General features: G+C 48.0%; 1 protein-coding gene and 1 long non-coding RNA gene across 4 annotated transcripts in view; one reads left to right on the forward strand and one right to left on the reverse strand.

Annotated features, from left to right (window-relative positions):
* The window catches only part of ZFHX3 (zinc finger homeobox 3), a 250,381-nt gene that overhangs the window by 215,621 nt on the left and 8,186 nt on the right, over window positions 1-26,574 (forward strand). For all 3 annotated transcript variants that reach the window (XM_069550253.1, XM_069550255.1, XM_069550254.1), the window contains 4 exons: window positions 9,668-9,801; window positions 9,954-10,154; window positions 19,692-19,794; window positions 20,964-26,420. In XM_069550253.1, coding sequence (XP_069406354.1) covers window positions 9,668-9,801; window positions 9,954-10,154; window positions 19,692-19,794; window positions 20,964-26,420 — 5,895 coding nt within the window. The remainder of the gene's footprint in view (window positions 1-9,667; window positions 9,802-9,953; window positions 10,155-19,691; window positions 19,795-20,963; window positions 26,421-26,574) is intronic.
* LOC138418674 (uncharacterized) lies at window positions 20,589-23,353 on the reverse strand. Its single transcript, XR_011248675.1, has 2 exons — window positions 23,251-23,353; window positions 20,589-21,325 (listed from the first exon to the last, which is right to left on the reverse strand). It is a non-coding gene; the product is annotated as an uncharacterized lncRNA (long non-coding RNA).

Genomic DNA, 26,574 nt, shown 5'->3' on the forward strand with positions numbered 1-26,574 from the left:
CCAGTATTTGAAAGCCACAGGGTAAAGTGGACTGCTATTCCCATTTTTCAGTCCTTCCAGGGATCCGAGTCAATGTCTTTCTCCTCCAGCGCAGATTGTCAAACTCCTGCCAAACCTGGACGAACCAAGAGCAATCCTTGGTGGGTCCCAGGCAGGTTGATTCGTCGGGGGGCTTGGGGGGGGGGGTGGCAGAGAACTGAAGTGCGGGGCTCTTTGTATCTGTCACTATGCTGGACACAGATTGTGTGCGTTACACGAGTGCCGCCTCTTAAAATTTAGTGAAGTGTCTTATGAATGAAGATGAAGATAGGTTTGAAATGGAGAAGAACCTGGAAGAGTATCCTTTTAGTTTGGTCTCTGGGAGCCTGTGCTGTGTTGGGGCTCAGAGGACCTCACTAACCTCATTAAGGTTGGATCTGATACGGGTGGGATGAGCTTGTTAATTAACCGTGGTCTGGTCCCAGCATGACCCACATCGCCTCCTGTTTTGACCTACATCTCACACCTCTGGACTTTTTGCTGTCAGTTCAAGTGTCTCTAAGGTTCTCCCTGTTCTAGTTTTTTCCCAAGTCCATGGTTGTCACAATCTGTAGTGAAGCCAGAGGGCAGAGTGGTGATGCAGAGCCCAAGGTGCCCCCAACTGGGCACCGTGACCACAGCTGCAGGGGGCATCTGTGCACAGCCCAGCGGGCTCTGCCAGGAGAAGACGGGCAGAGCTGACCAGAGCCCAGAGGCAGGCAGACGGATTTGATACCACTAAGTGAGGAATTCGGTCTTGGCCTCTTTCGTCCCTGCCTGCTGGCCCAAGCCAGGCTCCAGGTGGCAGCCCCAGGCTCAAAAGTTATTATTAAGTACCCTGACAGCTGCTGTTGGTCTAAACGAAGTGGTGGCTGGTGGCTCTGTTTTGACTGGTGGTTCATTCAGAAACTTGACACAGAGGGTACAAGGTATCTTGAAACTGAATTGTGGGATGGCCTTTTGGGAGTGCAAATCAGTGTAGTTAAGCAGCCTTAAACATATTTCAACATGGAATTAGTACAGCAGATTGATGCCTCTGATGTGGGACTTAGCACAGTTTTTTCCCTGAAGATGGAGACAAGCCACAGCAGCCGGCACTCAGCATGGACTCGCCATCGCACCCTGGCTGCCTGCTGGGACAGCGTGGCATGACACCTGTTCCCAGAGTGCTGACTTGATGACACGGGGGCCAGGGGGGGCCTCTGCACCCTTCCCAGGGTCCAAGCCAAGGGAGCCTTGGCTGGTGTGGCCCACACGTGCCAAGACCAAAAAGATGCTGCCTCCTTCTGCAGAGTGGAGAGATCCTAGAGGTGTTTGTCCTGTTCACGAAGGTTCTCCAGGACATGTGGAATGACCGAGACTTTGATAGCAAGGCAGCCTATCGTCATTCTGGGTTACACAGCTGACAGAACATGTGGAGGTTACTTCTTCTGATTTTCTGGCTTTGAAAGTGTGTTTGTGTTGGCTTAGAGCAGGCACATTCCCTGAGGGACAGCCATATTTAATCTTTCACCTTTGGCCCGAGGGGGAAAACATCGAGCTTCGAGACCAGGCCTAGCTCTCATCCCCACGTGTGGATGATGAGAGTATCATTTGCAGCAAGAATCATTTGAAAGTGGACTCCCTGATCGCCCGCACCTGCCAGGCCCCCGTATTTCATTCTAGTCCAGCCGAGAGGTGGTATGGTCCCTGCCGATTACAGAGAGCTTTAGCTCTAATGGTGGTTCTCAAAAATGTGGTGGGACTATCGGCATCACCTGGGAACCCACTGGAAATGCAGGTTCTCTGAATCAGACCTGTTGCAGGGGGTGGGGGCTGCCTTTTAGCAAGTTTTCCAGGGGATTTCTGGGGCTCATTTGAAGTTGAGAATGTTGGGGCTCTGGTCTCCGTGACAGGTGTGAAGTTTGAGACCTATTTCTCCTTTAGCTGGATGGCAGACCTCTGAGTCCTCGGCATATGAGGGAGGGACTAAGCTTTCCTATAAGATAGAAGTGTGCAGAGGAGACACGAGTTCTGGTCTGGCCAATGGAATCTAGATTGTAGGAATGGGAGGGGGGAGACGTGGTCATGATGAGGAGTGATCAGAGACCTGGCACTCTTTATCTCAACCCTGGTTAAAAAGTAACACTTGGTGAAGGGGGAACAGACCTCCCTGTACTATTCTTGAAACTCCCTATGAATCTATATTTCCAAATAAAAATCAAAATAACAATAGCAAAGAGTTTCTGGGTTTTCAAAGTGCTGAGCTATCTGGTTCACCTTCGAGGTGGTGGACAAAACTAATGAGCCATTCCCCAGCAGCAGTCACACCCATCTGTAGTAGAACTCAAGCTTTCTTTGAAATGCTCCATGGAAACAGGAAGCTATAAGTGATGAGTCCATGAGGCCTGTGTCTTGCTACCTAGGTGTGCTCGTCTGCCTTTTTGAGTAGGTGTCTGAACTTCTCTATCTAGAGATGTACAGAAGCAGCGTAGCCTGCAGTTACTCAGACTGGGACTGTGTTTTGAATAGAAGGCTCTTCACCTCACCGGGCTGGACTCTAGGACAGAGTTCTTGGGGAAGGGCGCTGGCCAGGGCCTGAGGACCCCCACCGGCTGTGCCAGTGCTCACCTTCGCCTCACACAGTCTGCTGATTCCTCTTTGAAATGACTTTAAGTGCTCGGCTGGAGGCAGAATGAGAACCGTGCATGTTCATCAACCAAGTTGGCAGCAGAGCAGACCCTTTGGAGGAACTGTCGTTCGCTATAGTAGGGAGGCGAGAGAGTTTAGCCAGATCTCTGGCCACTTATCAAGTGTAGTAGCTCCGCAGGAGATGCAGCACAAAACCCTAGCCTCTGCTCTGGGGAGGGAATTGCAAGCAGATGGCAAGAGCGGCCCCGAGCCAACGACAGTGAGGAGCACAGAGCGTCCTCTGGAAGCCGTGCACTTCTGCTTTCTAGAGGGGAGTGTGGGGCCTCTGAAAAGCTGGGTGGTTGGCTGTGGAGAGAGCTCACTGCCCCTTGCATTGCATTTTTGTTATGAGCCGAATGACCATTTTCAGGTCTGGTGAAGCTTCTGTGACTAGTGTGCTGGCGTCATTATCTCAAACTCAAGCATCAAGTCTGGAGTTGTACGAATGTGGTTTTTTTCTCCTTAGTCAATGGAGATAGATAGAAAAGATTGCTGTAAATTTCTGGGGCAGGTGGCAAGCTGGTTTACGGAACACAAGGCGATGAGAACCTCTGGCTTACGGAAAGTAGCATGAATTAATAATCATTTAATTGGCTCCTCCATTATGTTGCTGGTTTGGGAGATGGAAGTTTAGATGGAGGGGCTGTCAGTGGTGCTTTAGCTTAGAGTCTGATGGCTGAGAAGTGGGGGTGGTGGCTGCCTTTGGTCTTTCACAAGGATGACACTTCAGGCAGCCTCCCAGGCCTTCACCGGAAGGAAAAGGGTTGGCACTTTGGTGGAACACCACTTCCACCATGCCAAGAAGGGAGGAAATGAGCGTGAAGACCCCCGCTGGCTGTGCCAGTGCTCACCTTCACCTCATAGACCCCCAATTCCTCTTTGAAATGACTTTAAGCGCTTGGCTGGAGGCAGAAGGGAGCTGTGCATGTTCAACGACCAAGTTGGCAGCAGAGCAGACCCTTTAGAGGAACCGTCGTTCTCTACAGTAGGAAAGGGAGAGAGTTTAACCAGATCTCTGGCCACTTACCAAGTGTAGTACCGCCGTGGAAGACGCGACACGAAACCCCTAGCCTCTGCTCTGGGGAGGCAATTGCAAGCAGGTGGCAAGATGGCAAGCAGATGGATGTCCAGCAGTGTGGACGCTCAGCACAGGCCCTGGTTTCCTCAAGGGAGGACTCTGGCCAAGTGCAGGCCTGTGACAAAGAATGTCCACCACGCAAACACCACCACTGATGTGGTGAGTGACGAGCAGGTGAATTTTGCTCATGAAACTAAAATTTCTGGTACTTTCGATTATCTTGGAGGACGAGTCAATGTCTTGGGTAATGACTAGAGAAAACCCAACACTGCGTACTATAAGGTTCCATTTCTGTTCCATTGCCAGTTTTTCTTCAGGTTTCTTTTTCAGGAGGCAGCAAATCCCTGCCCTCCTTGGCTTGAGTTGTACAGCCACCTCACTAGGTGAGAAAGTCTGCAGGCTGTCCACGGTCTCGTGAGTACAACTCTGAAGCTTTCTGCCACCAAAATTTCAGTGACTTGGATTTTAGTTTACTAGTGAGGATTGGAATTGGGTTAGAATTGGTTCTATAAAAGTGGTTTTATCAAGTCAAGTTAAAGGGGCTGTGTATTTCTACCGTACCTGACCACTTGATAAGCCCCCTGCATGATATTATTCTTGCCTATTCTTCACAGTTAGTCACCTCCTGCCTGAAGCCCTTTACTAGGCTTGTTTTAATTATTCTGTGTGCTTAGAACAGAGTAAGACCATGTCTTCAAAACTGCAAATAAAACTTGCTTGAATTCAGATCACCTCTCTTCTGCTCCTGCTCCCTCTAATTAATATGACAGGAGAAGCAAATTTTTAAGTAATTACTTTTAGGTTAAACACTCCCTAAGCAGATGGGGAAACAGTGGAAACTGTCAGACTTTATTTTGGGGGGGCTCCAAAAACACTGCAGATGGTGACTGCAGCCATGAAATTAAAAGATGCTTACTCCTTGGAAGAAAAGTTATGACCAACCTAGATAGCATATTGAAAAGCAGAAACATTACTTTGCCAACAAAGGTCCATCTAGTCAAGGCTATGGTTTTTCCAGTAGTCATGTACAGATGTGAGAGTTGGACTGTGAAGAAAGCTGAGGGCCGAAGAATAGATGCTTTTGAACTGTGGTGTTGGAGAAGACTCTTGAGAGTCCCTTGGACTGCAAGGAGATCCAACCAGTCCATTCTGAAGATCAGCCCTGCGTGTTCTTTGGAAGGAATGATGCCAAAGCTGAAACTCCAATACTTTGGCCACCTCATGCGAAGAGTTGACTCATTGGAAAAGACTCTGATGCTGGGAGGGATTGGGGGCAGGAGGAGAAGGGGACGACAGAGGATGAGATGGCTGGATGGCATCACTGATTCGATGAACATGAGTTTAAGTGAACTCTGGGAGTTGGTGATGGACAGGGAGGCCTGGCGTGCTGCAATTCATGGGGTCGCAAAGAGTCAGACATGACTGAGCGACTGAACTGAACTGAACTGAAGCAGATATGTTACAAACAAAGAATACCTGTTTGTTGATGTCACAGAAGTGGTTTTAGTTTTTCCTCAGGAAGCCATGCAGTGACTACTGTCTTTCCCTTTGAAATGAAATTCTTCTGCCTGGAATGTAGAGGAACCTCAGAGAATAAAACAGAGAGTCATCGATCAGGTCTGCCTCCCTCAGCACCCGTCTCTCTCTTACAGTGGCCAGCACATCCCAGTTTAAGGGGGAATAGGGGCTTTCGGCCCAGAATTGATTTTGAATTTTGTGTCCTGCATAACCACCACGTGCAGGTCCTTTTTGTGCCTCACCAGCCAGTTGGGTGGGGCAACCTCAACCCCTGACAAGTTGACCAAGTGTTTTGTTCACGCCTGCGAAAGTCTGCATGGTAAGGAAGCCACAGCTCACACTGTCAGGCTGTGGTTGGGGTTTGACCCAGCATTTCACTGTCCCAGCATCCCTCTTGCCTGGCTTTACAGAGTGTGTCATCCACGGCGCGTGCACTTGTGTGATTCCTGGCCATGTTTTTAAACCTTTTGAAGTGCCAGGAGCCCAGCATGTTGCCTATGGAAGATTCATTGAGATTTAACACATATTTTCATATGACACAGCTGCCAAAATGAGGAAAAATTGCTTTAACCGGCAAAGTAAAAAATACCACCTGAGGTTTTGCACAGTATGGATCCAAATATCCACATTTTCATGGACAGTTGAATTTAAATTCTGAACACTTTAATTACAATATTAAAAATAATATAACTGCATGACAAAATGGGGAAATGGTCTATGACCTAAATTTAGGTCCATCACCTAAATACATTTTCATTCGGTCTTTTTCCTAATCCCTGTTTTTTTACAGAGCTGTATCATGGTATAATACACATTTTATCTTTTTTGTTTCTTCAGATTGACATTCTCAAGGACTTTTCCACATTGCTGCATAGCTATCATATGTAACCTCATCTAATAGGGAAGAAGCTGTCCCATGGTTTACTTAACCATGCCTTTTTGTAAAAGATCTAGACTGTTCAGTTCTGCTAACTGAACAGGTGGCCAACGTCCACTCCTGTTCAGTTTGTCTTTGTTGAAGAAGCCACTACAGGTTGTAACCCTTCCAGTTGTGACCAGTATAAACCAGTGGTTCCAGGCACTGCTTGTCTCTGGATGCATGTTTGTATTTTACTGCTGTGATGTCATAATGGCCTTCAAGTGACCACTAATTAATTTTTTTAACAAATAAAATGTTTTCTCTAGACTTGTGACATGTCTTAGAATTTAAGTTAGACTTTTGGAAAACCTTGAAACCACATTGCTTTTCCTTTTGGTATTTGTACTACCTCATTTACTGATGGCCCACAATGGATGCTAGTGACAGAACGGAAGTAGGAACTGACTTTAGGACTCTGACCCTTGAGAAGTTGTTCAGAGAGAAGCAGCTTGAGAAAAGGTTAGACTGTCATGGCCAGGAGTAAAGCCTGTTTCAGCCTGCCGACGGAGAAGCTGCACAGCTGTTTGCCCATCTACAGAAATTTTATAAAGGCTTTGGCACCATGGTTTGATAGGGACTGGCATTTTAATGTCTGGGGTCAGGCTGGGAGGAGGCCTGTCAGCCTCGTTAACCTAACTCTTTGGAGCAGTCCCCACATCACCCAGGGATGCACAGTGGAATTGTAACTGGGTGTTAACAGACTCTGATATGAGAAATGCACGGCTTTATCTTTAGAGAAGAAGCCTAGGTGGCTAACGTCCACTTCTAGACAAATCTGATCTAATAAAAATGCAGATTGCCCCAGACAGAAGTGGGATGAGCCCTGGAAGTTTTTACACCAGTGGATGCAGGGTTTTGTATTAGAGCTGGGCTGCTGTGTTGCTCCAGAGAAAGAGGAATGAGTGAGTGAGTGCTGATTTTATTTTTTAAAAACACTTTAGAAGGACTCCTTAGCTTGAGCATACAAAGGAAGCCTTTAGAATCCCAAAGCAATATGAGAGAATGGCGGTGGCGGGGTGGAGGAGGGGGGGTGGTGGAGATAATAAAAGTCCCCCTCTTCATCCAAAGGGAGAAGAAGAGTGGCTTCTGAAACCAGAATCCTCACCTCTGCAACCTCTTCACAATTCATCACACGTTCAGCACTGAAGGAAGAGGATGGACCCTTTGGTCATATGAGGAAACTAATGCTGCACTGGGTTACCCTGGGTTTGCTTTTTTCAGTGAGTGAGACGAGTCTGGTGGTCTCAGCCTCCTAGTTGTTCATCACACTGCCCGTCAACTGCAGGGCTGACAGTCATTCTGGGCAGGGCAGGGGGTGGGTGGCATAGATGGAGGGCACTGACAAGGTGGCATCACAGTCCTTTAAAAGCAAGTGTTGTTTCAGGTCAGGCAAACTAACTAAAAAGACGGAGATGGGTGTTCAGAGGAGAATTCTGTATCCTGGCTCGCCCCTAGAGGAAGGGAGAGCCATACGGCAGCTCCTTCCTAACTGTAAACCCTGAATCCTACAGACTGGAGGTGGAAGTGAGGAAGGTGGACGATGGCTCTAACAAACAGGCTTCTGAAGTATCACCTAATGCCTCCAACACATGGAAGACAACCAGTAAGCAAAAATGAAAAATGATGGAGAATAAGGAATCTTCTGGGGAAAGGAAGATCTCAAGTCCCTGAAACATTAATTAAAGACTCTTATTGTGGGAGTGTGTAGGCAGACTCAGAGGTCTAAAACCCATGACACAGGGTTTCGAGGGATCAGGGCTGAGGGGGTCTGGGAGATGGGAAGTGGGCCATGGGGGAACCAGACTAGAATGTTACAGCACCTAGTTAATCGGCAGCCCGTCCATCACATTAAATATCCAGCCGTCATGTATTACCTTTCAAGTGAAAATGAATAACTCCCATTAAGAGCAAAATGGGTTTGAAGTCGATTCGAGACAGATTAAAGTACTGTTATGAATGTGTGTGTTGGGAGGAGGAGGGGTCTGTATGTAATATGCTTGTCCTTGTACTTTTTAAATAATAGATGTTCTACGAACTTATGTAGACCAGGTTACCAAGATACTGGGGTTAAAGGTCACAAGATGTGCATTCTGGGAAGAGCATCCACTTCCTGGAATATTTCCTGCATTTCACTTTTTTTTTTTCCCTCAAAATATTGTGTGGCCTTATGATTTTAATGAACAAAATTGATTTTTTACAACTGTTTATTAAAGCACACATCTGTAATGACAGCATCTTGTGTATCCACGTCAGAACAAATCTCAAAGCTGGAAACACATCCTGGGTAACTAGACCGGATGAGACAGAAAGCAGTCTGACCAAAGAGTAGAAATGAGGCTTTCCATACCAATGGCCTCTACGTGGAGTCAAATGATTTTTCAGTGAGGGCAGCGGGCAGTGGGTATGTCTTGTCTCACTACCATTTTTAGGATTCTTCTTCTTGCCTCTTGTAATGAGATTCTGAAAAATGGAGTTCCCCATCCAAAACAAGTGAGAGGACCAGCCTTAAGCTACTGACCAGGTTTCAGAATAACCAGATCTGATCACTTGAGGATTTGTATTTATGCGAGAGGAGCTCTGCTTATTTATCCTGGTTAAACCTTGTTAGCCCAGCTGTTTTCTTATCCAGATCTTGCAGGTCTCTTTCTGTGATTCACAGAACTCCTTCCACCGCTACTCTGTGCCCACTGTTTGCTGCTTAAGCCTCAGGTGGCCCTCCTCCGTAGTCAGTGTTTTGTCTTTTTTGGTGACATGGGGGTGAGAGGGCATGGTCTGGGCCAGCAGATAGGAAACTCTCTCTCTGAACCACCGACTCTGAGTAAACTCTTGTGTCTGGAGCGTTGGCTCGTTTATAAGTTGGATTCATGCCCTGCCTAGTTCCGCTCTTAAGTTACGTCTCCCTGCCAAAAGCAAGTTGCTGAACCAAAGCTTGACTTTTTGCATGTGAACAGATACATGCAAAAAATCAAGCTTTGGTTCACATTGATCAGGTCTCCTTTGATTTCAAGAGCTGTGACAATAAAGTTGGGAGCATACCGTTGATTACATCTATGAGAGTCTGTCTGGTTCCTGGGTTGACTCGTGGTTGGTAGAGCAGTTGGTGAAACTTCCCCAGCCACCCTCATGAGCCAGCAGGTTGTGTCTTGATCAGCGGGGAGGGGGATCAGAACAGACTGAATGTAGGTTTATCCAACTCAAAGCTTTTTAGTTCATTTCTTCACCTTTTTTCCTTGGTGTTCAGTTGTTAAAGTGGTGCAGTGACAAAAATTCATAGGCAACAGAAAGCAATGCCTGCTTCTTTCCCCCCATGCCCGATAAACCCATCCAGATGCTCATCCTTCTTTAACTTGGGTGTTTCACAAACACCCTGAGCTATGAATGAATGTTGACTCTTACCCAGCACGCACCCTCTGGGAGCTGGCCTGGCCTGGCTGCTGGATTACATCTTCTGCTTTTCCTTCCAGCATCATCAAGCCAAGCAGAGAAGGAGCTGACAGATTCTCCCGCAACCTCCAAACGCATCTCCTTCCCAGGTAGCTCAGAGTCCCCTCTTTCTTCAAAGAGACCAAAAACATCAGAGGAAACCAAGCCGGAGCAGGTGAGGCTTGGAGGGGCTGTGCTGTGGGAGAGTATTTCAGATACCTGGGGGGAGTGGGGTGGGGAGTGAAGTCTCAGGTGGGCGGGGATGGGACAGACACTATTGCCGCGGGAACTGAGAAGTCAACCGGCGGGTGGCTGTGTCCCCCACAGATGTACCAGTGTCCCTATTGCAAGTACAGCAATGCCGACGTCAACCGGCTGCGCGTGCACGCCATGACGCAGCACTCGGTGCAGCCCATGCTCCGCTGCCCTCTCTGTCAGGACATGCTCAACAACAAGATCCACCTCCAGCTGCACCTCACCCACCTACACAGCGTGGCGCCCGACTGTGTGGAGAAGCTCATCATGACGGTAAGGCGGCCGGGAGCAGCACCTCTTCTCTCCTCAGGGGTCAAGGGTGGCACTGTGACGTGAACAGGATGCTGTGCTGCTGGACGCCAGAGCCAGGACAGAGCTGGAAATGTCAAAGATGGTCCTGTGACCACTGTCAACCTTAGTCTTAGCATGATGGTGACCCAAAGGGCTCTGTGTTTCTCAGCATCCCTCATCATCCTCTCCCCTCCAAATGCAGAGGCCTGGGGGGAGTTAACTGCAAGATGTTATTTAGGTTCTCCAGGCCTTTACTGAGCAAGTCATATTCTAGGTTGTTCTTAGATTCATTACGTTTCATTTCATCCTCACAGCCACTCTGTTTAAAAAAAGGCTTGACACATTTACATTATGGCTGAAGATACTGAGGCTCAGAGAAGTTAATTGCTGTAATGCCACTTTTAGGTGGCAAAGTTGAGATTTGATCCCAGATTCTCCCACTCTAGGAATGCAGCCCCGCGACAGGGGAGTCCCTCGGGTGGATGCTTTCGTTCTCAAGGCAGGAAGATGCTCATTTGGGTAGCATGTGTCGATTCGTGAACGAGGGCTTTGCATTTTGAACGTGAAGTTGCTATACTTGGCGGGGCATGGCTCTAAGTGGCCACTGTAGACATGGCCCAGAAGATTAGTACACAGATTTAAATATAACATAATGTGAAAACTTTTCAAAATTCTGCAGGTGATACTAATGTATGTCCTCAGTGATGTTTCGTCATGAGGAATATACACTTGTTGCTGCGTCAGGGGAACTTTAGCAGCCAGTGGGAAACTGCGGTGACCTGTGTGCTGCAAGTGTGACTTTCCATGGGTCTTTTCAAACAGATTGGTGAACATGTTGAAAGATTCTCTGTAAGTGGAAACTTACTGTTGTGGATGGTGGGTTTCTGTTACAAGTTTCCTGGGAATTCTCTCCAGCCGTGGGATTTTCCTCAGGCTGTCATACTGGGTTGGCCAAAAAGTTCATCTGGGTCTAAGTAAAAACAAAAGACACATTTTCTCATTTTCACCAAAAACTAATGAACAACCTATTTCCTAGATGAATGGACTTTTTGGCCAACCCAGGACTTCCCACAGCTGACCTGGAACCGTGGGAGCCTAAAGAAGCAGGAAGAGATGTGAGGAGGGAGGCATTTTCAATACATTATTCTTTTGCTCTGGTGATTATTTTTCCTGCTTAATATCACATTGGTTTAGGAAATATTTGCCTGTAGTAATCTGTATGATTGGTTTACATTAGACAGTGTTTCATTTATATATTCTTAAGGACCAGTATATAAATTTCATCTCAAATAGCCATTGTTTGTCATATTAATTCTTTTATAACAGCAACAGTGTGGTACAAGGTAGCAAGTCTGGTGGTCATTTGAGTCTTCTTCATTTAACAACAGGATGTTACTGCTGTGTTTGCTTGGGTACTAAATTCCTAAGGTACTTGGGAGTGTAACTCAAGCAGTGATTCTCAAATCCTTTTTGGGGGAGACTGGTGAATATGATTCAGTAGCCTACTGGGTATTCTATGCATGCTAGTTTAACATCCGTTTTTAAGAACTCTTTCAAGTATTCTGCATGTACAAAATTAAAAAAAAAAAATTACTTGGCTACACCAGGTCTTAGCTGCAGTAGGATCTGCAGTCTTCATAGTAGCATGTGGGATCTTTAGTCGTGACATGTGAACTCTTATTTGTGGCTTGTGGGATCTAGTTCCCTGACCAGGGATCAAACCTGGGCCCCCTGCATTGGGAGCGATAAGACTTAAGCCATGGGACCAACAGGTACATCCCTACATGTACAAAATTGTGTGTATAATGCCAAGGAGCATAAGGGTACCCACAGTTCACCCAGGGAGCCAGGTTAATAATCCCTGTTTGAGAAGACTCCCCGAGTACATAATTGTGTAGGAGAAATGAGCTCCCTAAAGGGGCTGCACTTGGCACCTGTTCAGAAACCCCTGTATACCTACTTCATTTTCCCACAGCACACAATGGAGGTGTTTTCTAGACATTTCTGAAAAAGTGTGCAAATTGTGGGCAATGTGCTGACTATAAGAGGTTCATTTGCTAGCAACAGGAGACAGTTAATGGATTCAGAAATAAAGTTGAAAGTTGTGGGAACGGTAATCATGTAAGGGTTTTACATTTGACTAAAGGTGTCTGTAAGGTCAGTCTGGTACCCTCTCTTTGCTTGAAGATGGAGTTACTGCATGGCTGTCGGAATTGAACTGGTTTCTTAAGTCATGAGGATGTTTTGTGTCAAGTTAAAGGAAGCAGTTCCATCTCCATCCTTTAGCAGGATCAGCAGGAAAAAGACAAGTAGCCAAGATTGGAAGGGAGTTTGTGGCCATACTTTGGGGTGAACCCAGGCACCCTATTTGAGGGCTGGACTGCTCATCTTGGTCTTTACCCTAACAATTAAGTAGCTGCCACTGTCCTCCCTCTGAAAAGTATGGTGTTAAAATGAAATTTTGAAATTGTTTTACAACTGTTTATAATGAACCTGTGGTTAAAATCATGCCCCCGGAGGCTATTTTTATGGCAACTTTATTAGAAAACTGTCCAAGGGGAAGTGTTGGTTAGACTTTATGATGGTGTATCTGTTTGTTCCTGGCCATCTAGAGCAGGAAACTCTGAAAACAGCATGATGAGATATGCCCCTCAAATCAGAGCTCCGTTTTCTAGACTGTATCATTAAGGAGTGGTCAATGTCCAGTCACTCATCCTCCCAGAGGAGAAAGTTATGTCTGAGTGGCCCGGATGAATGGCAGTGAGAGGAGTGAACCTTCTTCCTTGCCAGATGGTTTGCTGAATGCACTGCCTTTGGTGCAGACGAGGAAAACCTGGCAAAATCTACCAAACAGACACCTCCTGGCAGATGTGGGGTGTGTCCATGGTATCTGAAGCTGTAAATTCTGGTAAATATTTTTTGCTATCTGGGCCCAAGGTCTCAGGATCTGGCTTGAATTGGGTTTCAGTCTCTCTAAAAGTAAATTCCACCTTGATAAATGGAAATAGATTACTTTCTATACAATGTCTTTCCGTTCAGTTGTAAATGGAGAGTGTTTTGAGGAGGCTTCATTTAATAATACCTTATCAGACAGCTTTCAGGAACCTGCAGTGTCTAATATGTCTGTTGCTATGGTAACAGCTGCTTGCTTATGCTCTGCATCTCATATCTGTGTCCTCCATGGGCCCCCTTCTTTTTACCGATGAAGGGGCTTGAAAAATATTCTCCACTGGGAACAATTGCAGCTCTGGCCCTCTGCTATGGAAACTGCACCCACAGCAGTTCATTCTGCTGGGCCTGTGGGAAACAGAGCCCCAAGGTTGTCTTTACACACATGGTAAGAAAGAAGGAAATCTATAAAGCTTAAGACAGTGAGACAAGTGCCCCTCCAGGCCCCACTGAGCGGCTGGTCCCCAACACCAGTAATATAGCGCTCTCATCTAGTGACAGAGAAGTTCGAGAGTCTGAGTCAGTGATGGGGGTATAGGAGCCACTGCTTGTGCCACCTCTTTTTGCTCACTTTTCCAGGGGAGGAGGGTTGAGGGCAAGGGGGCCAGGTTTCTAGCCCCTAAATGAGAATAGGAAAGACCACCTACAATAATTTCCAGTGGTCCTGAATTATTCTAATTGATCACTGTCCTAAGTGGCAGGACACACCACTGGGATTGCAGAGCATTAACACAAGGAAACTGTCTTTGTTCCTCAATCACTTAGCAAAGTGTGACCTCATGGCAGAGAATGGGGCTAAGTCTGGAGCAGCCAGGAACACCTTTTTCTCTAGCTCTTCATCTTTGTTCCCTTTAGTAGTTCTTAATTATCCTGTATGTTTTTTGTACATGCACTGATTCCCTTTCACAGCTCCTGGACCCATGCTGCCTGCAATTCCACAGCTCCCGATCCCCCTCACCTCACCCCACCCTACAGCTGTCTGACTCCTGTGATGTTTTCGGTCAGCATCTCTCTCTGTGCTCACCGTGTGCCCGTACATCTGAGTCTCCAGACCAGGCTGGCTGCTTAGCCCCCCTGCACCAGGGCTCTCAGGTGGCCACTGGCCCTGAGGCTGTGGCACCCACTTGGGTACCAGCTCTCACTTTGTCTCCATCTCAGAGGAAGGTAATGAAAATAATCGGGCTTCATTAATTCCAAGTCCTGTGAGATGATAGCCATTTGGAGCCTGTTTGCCAATTAGATGGTCTAAATTAGAAGTGACCTTGGTATACTGCCACTGCTTGCCTCTCTGAGTCTAATGAAGCTTTCTCTCCAATTCAGTCTCCTTCTCAGCTCTCTTCTCTCTCTCTTCTGCTGTGTGTGTGTGTGTGTGTGTGTGTGTGTGTGTGTGAGAGAGAGAGAGAGAGAGAGAGAGAGAGAGAAAGAGACAACTGTTCATGTGTTTCCAGTTCTCCCACCTATCTCCTTTTTTCAGTCTTTCTGATTCTTAGATTTTAAAAATCTGGTTCAGGGCTACATTTTTTTCAGGCCCATATGAATGTTAATATTGCTCTACATTTTTTCCTCATGGGTTTTAGGTTTTTAAAAAAAAGCCACATAGATGACATTTTAGAAGGGAAATGAGACAGAGAAATGGCCCTCTGGACACCAGGGTCCAGCGCCCAACCTAGCACAACTGGAAGGTAGTAGTAAAAAAAAAAAACAAAACTCTGAGGCTTTGCTGCCAAGCAGTGCCTGGCTTGCTGGCTGCAGGCGTGCAGATAGCTCCTACATCCTGGCAGCCACTGAGGTCAGAGAAGGAAGTGTGCAGCTGGACCCTCACTGGCACCATCAACTCTAGATCCCCCACTAGCTAGAATGCTAGGGTCTGGAAGCACTGGCTTTCAAAAGAATAGGACAATACCTCACTCACAGGGGTACAGACTAGGCAGGTCTCTGCTGGGAAGGCCTGTGTCTGAGGTTCTGTCTTTCCCTCTGTTATCATTCCCTCTTTCTTTCCCTTCATCTGAGGCTCTTCAGTCTGTTGATTTTTTACTGAAATGTGAAGGATTTCAGTCTCTTTGGGAGTCTAGGTTTTGGCAAACCTGTCCTTTCACTTGGAATAGTGAGCCTTTCACAAAGCAACTCTACTCAGGTGAGCACTGCCAAGGCTGTGGGGATGAAAGTCTGAGAGAAGTGAGGTGCAGTACTTGAGTCTGAGAAGATACCTTTGCTTGCCAGCATGTGGAACTTGTTGGTTGCATTGATCTAACCTCAGAGTGGCCTTGAGGGATGAATTTGCAAGAACAGTCCCGTTAAGAATTTAGCAAAACTTATATACCCCTTGGTTGCTCAAGGTGTTGTATTTGGCCATTTCACATCCATGACCCAAAGAAAGCAAGGAGTGTGGCAGCTCCTTATAATCCAGCTTCTTCCATTGAGAAAGTAAATATCAGCGGCCCCTCTTGAATGTCACAGTGGGGACCAGACCCACATCTAAGACTCTGGCTTTTATAAGATGCGTCCTTGAGGCTTTCAGGCCCACTCACGTCACAGAAACTTGAAAGGCACTAAATCATAATCCTAAATAATGGTGAACTGAACAGGAGGTATTTACAAAGCCATGTCACCTTTCCTAGTAGTTCAAGGGCAATTAACTTGAGTCCAGGAATTTCTCTCTAGGGAGCCTGTGATTTCCTGAAATAATCTGCAATAGTCTGTTTGAAAGTATTTTTTCTAGGAGGCTGCCACTTTCATCAGATTTCCTAATGAGTTTATGATATCGAAAAGGTTAATTATTCTGGATGTGAGCTTCTTGGGCCCAAGGACCTGGTCTTGCTCTGTCTCACAAGCAAGTGGCACAGGGACCTTATACAAAGTTTAGTGAATGATGGTCAAATGAATGGACAAGCAGAATCACTTGAGGCCCTTCCTTCTCATCAACTGAGTTGTTTTGAAATTGCTTAAGTGTGAAGATTTTTCTTCACGTGAAGAAGTAGAACGCTTCTATTTCTATTGCCATGTATGAAAATTGCTGAAACTTGAAGATTTCCAGCATCAGTGCAGAACTCCCCATTTCTCACTCTGTGTGAGACCTGTTTACCTGTTTGGAAGGTTCTATCCCTGCTCAGATGATGCTTTGTTCCTGAGTTCCCATCAACTCTGCATACCTGACTTGGCTCAGAGAGGCAGGAGGAGAGCGTGTGCTATCCAGAGCACCACCAATCAAGAGAGACTCAAATTCTGAGGAAGTCATGGCTCTAAGAGATTGAACTTTCTTACCTGAAAAACTTGGACTTTTAGTTAAAAGTCTGTTTTCATAGTCTTAAGTCCTGTTTATACATTAGTGTCAAGTATGGGAGAATGTAATTTAACATACTCATTGTGTATGGGTGTAAGATTACTGGAAGAATCAATCTACATGGATGTCGATGTAGGATGAGTAGGCGTTTGGATTGATAGTGTGGTCTGGCCAAACCTTAATCTCTTTGTTTGGCATTTGAGTCTGTGGTTGGGGGTGCTGGGACAGAGTGTGTAACAGAGGCATCCAGTGCTTGGGGGGTCTGCAGCTTGGACACGTTTGGTGGGGGAGGGTGGGGGCTGGTTATGCTGTGGGCAGGTTTTTTCCCTTCACCTGCCCGTGTGCTCTGATGCTCCTTGTGAGAGGAAGGCCTTAACAGAACTGTGCTTGACACTGGTGAGTGACCGCCTTTCCCAGGGACCTCCAGCCTGGTTGGGGTGGTTTGAGCCTTCCATGCTGCACGGCAGCCATATCTGATTGGGAGACAAGGGGTGCTGAAGGAACTCTGCCCTTGGCCGACTTACGTCATCTTCTGTGAGCACAGCTCCTCAGTGAGGCATTGGCAGGACTGTACTTTTGGCTGTTGACCAAAAAAGTGTGGAAACTTTGAGTGACAGGGTTGAGAAGCTGGTAGGAGAAAGAGGAGTGGACACAGACCCAGGAATATTTAACGTCCAAGAGCTGACGTGGGGCCTGTCACTGTCCTGCATAGCAAAGAGGCTTCCATTGCCATCTCTCCGTTCAGACACATGGGCAGATAGACCCCGTCACAATTTCTAGAGCCTTAGGATTCCCTTTAGGAGTCTTTCTCTCAGTCTCCTGGGAACTTCTTGTCCATTAAGATTTTATATGCTGAATCTTTTTTGTTTGTTTGCTTTCAGGGAGAGGTTGGGTACACTATAGATGAGAAGATGCAGGTAGATAAAAGTAATTACTTAAATACATACGGGGCAAGACTTGCAGGTTTGGAGGCCCAGATTAAGATGCAGAGGAGTATGTGAGGTTGATGATTATATTTCGGGGAGAGTTAATTGATGGAAGGTGAAGGCAGACAAAGAACCGCTGCTTACTGCCTTCTTGAATCCCAATCAGGAATTATGATTAAAGTCGCGGCGAGACAACAGAGGGCTGATGAATTGGTGTCTTTTTTTTTTTTTTCCTTTTTTGCCGTCATTCACACTTGATTGACTTCAACCTTTCAAGTGCAAAAGTCTCTCTTTTCCATTATTATTCATAGCCATCTGAGTTTTTCTAATTAAAGTGTATGAAAACAATTACTGATCCGTCGTACTGAGTCTGTTAGAGGGGATGTCTGCCTTACTGTAATGTGTATAAAGAGCCCACAGTTTTCTATAATGATGTGCAGCTGAGGTGTTAGATAATTTTATTCTTTTTTACTCTGTAGGGCTTTTTTTTATTTCTCATGATTCATTTTTCATAATTCCTAAAGATCCCCGGAAAGGACTGATCCTACAGCTACAACTGAGAAAGGTGGTGGTGGGGAGTCTTTTTTTCCTTTCCCTTTCTCCCCATCTTGCCCCCAACCTCGTGGTCCCCCTTGGTTGAGGACTATAAATTAATCGGTGACCTTTCACTTCTTGGATTCCCGCTGGACTCCCCAACCACACTGGTCAGAAATGCTTTCTATTAAAAAGAAAATAGATGGAATGAGTTTGGCAATCTCTGCTCCATTCCTAACAATTCATCAACAGCTAGCCTTAACCAGCTGCCGGCAAGCTTTGTGTGAGGGTGCAATGTCTGTGCAAGAGGGGTTCTGTGTCACTCACGTGCACCTACCATGCACCTGCTGTTCATAAACACAGGGCCCCTCAGCATCCTTCTCCACAGTGCCTGTTGCTTAACTTCTGCACCTTTGGGCATCTGGGTTGCTGAGGTTATCCTAACACCCTGAAATGTAAGGGGGAGTTACCTTTTTGGTATTTATGGTGACAGCTGTCTGAGTTTCCCCTTGAGGTGGAATCTACCACTGATGACTCTGGTGAATGCATCAGCAGCGATTTTGAACAAGGCCAGAATCCTCAAGCCATTAAAAATGAATAGTAAGATTTACTTTAAATATTTAATTTTGCACAGTCATCTAGATGTTCCAGTCTTTGCAACAGCAAGAGAAGATACTATTTCAGTGGTCATGTTTGATGAGGAAACAATGTCTCCAGGTGGGCTGGGAACCACGTAGAAAGACTAGTGGTGACTGTATGTTTCTGTTCCTGTTAGTTCAGGGTCAGTTCATGTCTCAGGCTGCATTCAAACGGGACGATTTCTGATTCATCTGGGAATATCCTCAACTACCTTGCTGTCCTGTAGCAGGCCAAGGGGCACTGCTTCTTTTTAAACGAAGAGGCTTTTAGCCTTATGTTGCATGCTGAGGGCTTCTTATCACATTAATGGAAGGCAAATGATAATGTGTTTGGACAAGTTTCTGGCCAGATGGCAGGACAGCCTGGAGAAATAAATCCCTAAAATCTGACCTTAAATTGTAGCTCTTCTGACCCAGGTTGCTATATTGGGCAGCAATAGCCGTGGCCAAGATTAGGGCTGCCCTGTTGTAGGATGCAGGACACCCTCCGGGCTACCACACAGGTGGAAGTTCCCTCTGCTGCTGTGTACCTCAGGCAGAGACCCTGGGAGGAATCTTGACTGAAGTGAGTCTTAAGAAATGCTCATTTGCACTTGATCTCAGTTTATAAAGGGTTACAAAATGTTGTTTCCTAGAAAATCTGCCAGTGTGTCTGCATGTCCTTAGCCTTCCCTTTGTTCTCCTCTCTTCTTACCCTTTCTCTCACTCATTCCCCTCCTCTTCTTGCCTGAATACATTTTGAAAATAGTACTACAATGCTCCCTGCTTCAAGATTACAGTGTACTTTACTAGGTATGATTTAATTAGGGCCCTTATTATGTTTTCAGCAGCTTAAGGTGGGCCTTTCAACTTATCTACCTAATTGGTTGCACAAGAAGTTTCACAGCCCATGACAAAACATTGTCAGTGATCAAAGTCAAAATTCTGCATAAAGGAAAAATATTAATAATAAGATTATTCTTCAAGTGTGCGCTGCTAATTATGTCCAGAATGCAACCATAGAAACACTTTTGACTGATGTGAGCTTTGTCTAATAAACATGAATCTTCAGTGAGTTATGGAAAGTGACACCTCCAGCCTTAACACTGGTGAAGGCTAATTTTGCTTATTAAATAATTTCTACACCTTTTCCTATTTGGGTCTCTTTCCTCTCCTTTTGACTTGCCTCGTGTCTCTGCCGCTTTCTCTTTAGGTGACCACCCCTGAGATGGTGATGCCCAGCAGCATGTTCCTCCCAGCGGCTGTTCCAGATCGAGACGGGAGCTCCAGTGTGGAGGAGGCAGGAAAGCAACCTGGTTAGTGTCATGACTCTTGACCTTGAGGAGAGAAACAATGTCCATAGGGCAAGAGTGCCGCAGATCCCTTACTGTACTCCTAAGCTGAATGGAACTTTTCAAGGGACGAGGGGCGCTGCTGTCAGCACTGGGTACTCGGGCTCTGAGTGGGTATCTGTTGCTCTTCATGTGGTTTGAAGTGAGAACAGCTCAGGTGAGAACCAGTGAGGTTCTGGTGGACACAGGTCCCCTTAGACTGTACAGTGAGGAAGTTAATGGCCAGAGACTCAGTCAGTACACTCATAACTTACCATCCATCCTAAGCCATTACACATTCCCTCTCTGAGGACTTAAACATGAGGGACTTGTGGAGCACATGGGTGATCTCAGGGCACTGGATTAGGTATCTTTCTAGGCACTGTATCCGCACAGAACTCTTCTCTGAGACTTCTAGGACTGTCTCATAGGAGGCAGCAGAAAGGAGCATTTGGAAGGGACGCTGTTGTAGATACAGATGCTGGTGGTGCCCTGCGGTGAGTCCTCGCTGGGTGGGACCTCTGTTTATGAGTCTCTCCTCCATCACTGACATCCTGCTGGCAGCTAAGATTTAAGTTGGGAAGAGCTCTGCCCCACACGACTGCCCCACCTCCTCCCTTATGATGTCTCCATACTAGGCAGTATACCACTGACCTGAAAAAAGGTCAGAATATTTATGGATATGATGATCTCATTGTAGAAAAAAATTTTAATGTATTATTTTCATAATTGGCCACTTGAACATTCATTGCTTATTGAATAGAGAGGACAGTCAGAAGTCACACTGTAACAGGAAATTTAATGCCTAAGAAATATATCCAAAATTTGTTACAATGGACAGCAGTCCTTACAAATGCCCCACATCTTAGCAGGGCACTAAATCACATATTCTACAGTTTAGATCCATGTAAAAAGGGTATCCTTTAATTTCTTGAGAAACTGAAATGAATATTGTTTAAAAGACAGATCTGTGTGATGGTATAGGCCTACTAAGAGTTGAGACTTTCTGTATTTCCTTTTCTTCCTCTCTTCTTCCTGTGTGTCTGCAGGTTGGGTATTTCCCTCATCATCAGATTCTGTGTTCACGAGGCCCTGCTAGGTAGGCAGCTTGAAGCCCTCTTTATCATTGGGCTTGATTTCTATTTTCTTTACAGAAACCTCAGAGGATCTGGGAAAGAACATCTTACCCTCTGCGAGCACAGAACACAGTGGAGATTTGAAACCTTCTCCTGTGGACTCGGGCTCTGTGAGAGAAGACTCAGGCTTCCTGTGCTGGAAGAAGGGATGCAACCAGGTTTTCAAAACTTCTGCCACCCTCCAGACACACTTCAACGAGGTTCACGCCAAGAGGCCTCAGCTGCCAGTGTCGGATCGCCATGTATACAAGTACCGCTGCAACCAGTGCAGCCTGGCTTTCAAGACGGTGGAGAAGCTGCAGCTCCACTCTCAGTACCATGTGATCAGAGCTGCCACCATGTGCTGTCTTTGCCAGCGCAGCTTCCGAACTTTCCAGGCTCTGAAAAAACACCTCGAGACAAGCCACCTGGAATTGAGTGAGGCCGACATCCAGCAACTTTATGGTGGCCTTCTGGCCAATGGGGACCTCCTGGCAATGGGGGACCCCACCCTGGCCGAGGACCACACCATAATCGTGGAGGAAGACAAGGAGGAAGAGAGTGACTTGGAGGATAAACAGAGCCCGACGGGCAGCGACTCTGGGTCGGTACAAGAGGACTCGGGCTCAGAGCCGAAGAGAGCTCTACCTTTCCGCAAAGGCCCCAACTTCACCATGGAAAAATTCCTGGACCCTTCTCGCCCTTACAAGTGTACCGTCTGCAAGGAATCTTTCACTCAAAAGAACATCCTGCTCGTGCACTACAATTCTGTCTCCCACCTACACAAGTTAAAGAGAGCCCTTCAAGAATCGGCCACCGGTCAGCCAGAACCCACCAGCAGCCCTGACAACAAACCTTTTAAGTGCAACACTTGCAACGTGGCCTACAGCCAGAGTTCCACCCTGGAGATCCATATGCGCTCTGTGCTGCATCAGACCAAGGCCCGGGCAGCCAAGCTGGAGGCGGCGAGCGGCAGCAGCAACGGCACTGGGGGCAGCAGCACAGCGCCCTTGAGCTCCTCTACCCCGAGTCCTGTGAGCACCAGTGGCAGTAACACCTTTACCACCACCAACCCAAGCAGTGCTGGCATCGCTGCGAGCTCCAGCTTATTGAGTCAAGTGCCCGCTGAAAGTGTAGGAATGCCACCCCTGGGGAACCCCATCAGTGCCAACATTGCGTCCCCTGCAGAGCCCAAGGAAGCCAACCGGAAGAAGCTGGCAGACATGATTGCATCCAGGCAGCAGCAGCAGCAGCAGCAGCAGCAGCAGCAACAACAACAAGCACAGACACTGGCCCAGGCCCAGGCCCAAGTTCAAGCTCACCTGCAGCAGGAGCTGCAGCAGCAGGCGGCTCTGATCCAGTCCCAGCTGTTCAACCCCACCCTTCTGCCTCACTTCCCCATGACCACCGAGACCCTGCTCCAGCTGCAGCAACAGCAGCATCTCCTCTTCCCCTTCTACATCCCCAGTGCTGAATTCCAGCTCAACCCGGAGGTGAGCTTGCCGGTGACCAGTGGGGCTCTAACGCTGACTGGGACGGGCCCAGGCCTGCTGGAAGACCTGAAGGCCCAGGTTCAGATCCCACAGCAGGGCCACCAGCAGATGCTGCAGCAGCAGCAGCAGCAGCAGCAGCAGAGCCAGCTCCCTCTGCCCCAGAGTCACCCTGCCCTCCTACAGCCCGGGCAGCACACTGAAAAGAAAAACAAACTGGTCATCAAAGACAAGGAGAAAGAAAGCCAGAGAGAGAGGGATGGTGCCGAGGGGGGAGAGATCAACTCGGGACCAAAGGAATCACTGCCCGATGCCTTGAAGGCCAAAGAGAAGAAAGAACTGGCCCCGGGGGTTAATTCTGAGCCGTCCATGCTCCCTCCACGCATTGCCTCGGATGCCAGAGGGAATGCTACCAAGGCCTTGCTGGAGAACTTTGGCTTTGAGCTGGTCATCCAGTACAATGAGAACAAGCAGAAGGTGCAGAAGAAGAATGGGAAGACGGAGCAGGGCGAGAACCCAGAGAAGCTCGAGTGTGACTCCTGTGGCAAGCTGTTTTCTAACATCTTGATTTTAAAGAGTCATCAAGAGCACGTTCATCAAAATTACTTTCCATTTAAACAGCTAGAGAAATTTGCCAAACAGTACCGCGAGCACTACGACAAGCTGTACCCCCTGAGGCCTCAGACCCCCGAGCCGCCACCCCCACCTCCACCCCCGCCTCCACCCCCGCTGCCGGCAGCACCACCCCAGCCAGCATCCACCCCGGCCATCCCCACATCGGCCCCACCCATCACTTCACCCACAATTGCCCCGGCCCAGCCGTCCGTGCCACTCACCCAGCTCTCCATGCCCATGGAGCTGCCCATCTTCTCGCCACTCATGATGCAGACGATGCCGCTGCAGACACTGCCGGCTCAACTGCCCCCTCAGCTTGGACCCGTAGAGCCTCTGCCCGCGGACCTGGCCCAGCTGTACCAGCATCAGCTCAATCCAAGTCTGCTCCAGCAGCAGAATAAGCGCCCTCGCACCAGGATCACAGATGACCAGCTCCGAGTCCTGAGGCAGTATTTTGACATTAACAACTCCCCCAGTGAAGAGCAGATCAAAGAGATGGCAGACAAGTCCGGGTTGCCCCAGAAAGTGATCAAGCACTGGTTCAGAAACACGCTCTTCAAAGAGCGGCAGCGGAACAAGGACTCCCCTTACAACTTCAGCAATCCTCCCATCACCAGCCTGGAGGAGCTCAAGATCGACTCGCGGCCCCCTTCACCAGAACCTCAGAAGCAGGAGTACTGGGGGAGCAAGAGGTCTTCGAGAACAAGGTTTACCGACTATCAGCTGAGGGTCCTGCAGGACTTCTTTGATGCCAATGCTTACCCAAAGGACGATGAATTTGAGCAACTCTCTAATTTACTGAACCTTCCAACCCGAGTCATAGTGGTCTGGTTTCAAAACGCCCGACAGAAGGCCAGGAAAAATTATGAGAATCAGGGAGAGGGCAAAGATGGAGAGCGGCGTGAGCTTACAAACGATAGGTATATTCGAACGAGCAACTTGAACTACCAGTGCAAGAAGTGCAGCCTGGTGTTCCAGCGCATCTTCGATCTCATCAAGCACCAGAAGAAGCTGTGTTACAAGGATGAGGACGAGGAAGGGCAGGATGACAGCCAGAATGAGGACTCCATGGATGCCATGGAAATCCTGACACCCACCAGTTCCTCTTGCAGCACCCCGATGCCCTCCCAGGCTTACAGCACCCCAGCACCTGCGGCCAATACAGCATCCTCTGCTTTCTTGCAGCTTCCATCAGAGGCTGATGAGCTGGCCACCTTCAGTGCAAAACCAGAGGTGAGTGATGAAAAACCAAAGCAGGCTGAACCTCCCAGTGCACAGCCGAACCAAACCCAAGAGAAGCAAGGACAACCAAAGGCAGAGCTGCAGCAGCAAGACCAGCCCGAGCAGAAGATGAGCACTGCCCAGCAGAAGCTCCCGCAGCTGACGTCCCCCACGCCGGTACCTACGCAGCCTCCTCCACAGGCACCCCCCCCTCAGTGCCCCTTGCCCCAGTCGAGCCCCAGCCCCTCCCAGCTCTCCCACCTGCCCCTTAAGCCCCTCCATACGTCAACTCCTCAGCCGCTGGCCAACCTACCTCCTCAGTTAATCCCCTACCAGTGTGACCAGTGCAAGTTGGCCTTCCCATCATTTGAGCACTGGCAGGAGCATCAGCAGCTTCATTTCCTGAGTGCACAGAACCAGTTCATCCACCCCCAGTTCTTGGACAGGTCACTGGATATGCCTTTCATGCTGTTTGACCCTAGTAACCCACTGCTGGCAAGCCAGCTGCTCTCTGGGGCCATACCTCAGATTCCCGCAAGCTCAGCCACTTCCCCTTCAACTCCCACCTCCACGATGAACACTCTGAAGAGGAAGCTGGAGGAAAAGGCCAGTGCAAGCCCTGGAGAAAATGACAGTGGGACAGGGGGAGAAGAACCTCAGAGAGACAAGCGTCTGAGGACAACTATCACGCCAGAACAGCTAGAAATTCTCTACCAAAAGTATCTCTTGGACTCCAATCCAACTCGAAAGATGTTGGATCACATCGCACATGAGGTGGGCTTGAAGAAGCGTGTAGTCCAAGTCTGGTTTCAGAACACCCGGGCCCGGGAAAGGAAAGGACAGTTCCGGGCGGTGGGCCCAGCGCAGGCCCACAGGAGGTGCCCTTTCTGCAGAGCACTCTTCAAAGCCAAGACGGCCTTGGAGGCTCATATCCGGTCCCGTCATTGGCATGAAGCCAAGAGAGCTGGCTACAACCTAACTCTGTCTGCAATGCTGTTAGACTGTGATGGGGGACTGCAGATGAAGGGAGATATTTTTGATGGAACTAGCTTTTCCCACCTACCCCCAAGTAGTAGTGATGGCCAAGGTGTTCCCCTCTCACCTGTGAGCAAAACCATGGAGTTGTCTCCCAGGACTCTTCTGAGTCCTTCTTCCATCAAGGTGGAAGGCATAGAAGATTTTGAAAGCCCCTCCATGTCCTCTGTTAATCTAAACTTTGACCAGACTAAGCTGGACAACGATGACTGTTCCTCAGTCAATACAGCGATCACAGATACCACTACTGGAGACGAGGGCAATGCAGATAACGATAGTGCGACGGGAATAGCAACTGAAACCAAATCCTCTTCTGCGCCCAGTGAAGGGCTGACCAAAGCGGCCATGATGGCAATGTCCGAGTATGAAGATCGGCTGTCATCTGGCCTGGTCAGCCCAGCTCCCAGCTTTTACAGCAAGGAATATGACAATGAAGGTACCGTGGACTACAGTGAAACCTCAAGCCTTGCAGACCCCTGCTCTCCAAGCCCTGGTGTGAGTGGGTCAGCAGGCAAATCTGGAGACAGTGGGGATCGGCCCGGGCAGAAACGTTTTCGCACTCAAATGACCAATCTGCAGCTGAAGGTCCTCAAGTCATGCTTCAATGACTACCGGACACCCACCATGTTGGAGTGTGAAGTCCTGGGCAATGACATTGGACTGCCAAAGAGAGTTGTTCAGGTCTGGTTCCAGAATGCCCGGGCAAAAGAAAAGAAGTCCAAGTTAAGCATGGCCAAGCATTTTGGTATAAACCAAACGAGTTACGAGGGACCCAAAACAGAGTGCACTTTGTGTGGCATCAAGTACAGCGCTCGGCTGTCTGTACGTGACCATATCTTTTCCCAACAGCATATCTCCAAAGTTAAAGACACCATTGGAAGCCAGCTGGACAAGGAGAAAGAGTACTTTGACCCAGCCACTGTACGTCAGCTGATGGCTCAACAAGAGCTGGACCGGATTAAAAAGGCCAATGAGGTCCTTGGACTGGCAGCTCAGCAGCAAGGGATGTTCGACAACGCCCCTCTGCAGGCTCTCAACCTTCCTACGGCATACCCAGCGCTCCAGGGCATTCCTCCTGTGTTGCTCCCCGGCCTCAACAGCCCTTCCCTGCCAGGCTTCACTCCATCCAACACAGGTGGGTTCTGCTCTCAGTGATTCTCCCAGTAGTAAAGAGCCACCACACAAAACCTGAGTGCTGGGAGGCTCCACATTCCTAGTTCTCTAACTGCAATAGAATTTCAGGTCCCTTCCATTGAGTCTCCCGAGAGCTGTGATGTACATGATCCTCC

Source organism: Ovis canadensis, chromosome 14, assembly GCF_042477335.2.
Source record: "Ovis canadensis isolate MfBH-ARS-UI-01 breed Bighorn chromosome 14, ARS-UI_OviCan_v2, whole genome shotgun sequence".
NCBI classification, from domain to species: Eukaryota; Metazoa; Chordata; class Mammalia; order Artiodactyla; family Bovidae; genus Ovis; species Ovis canadensis.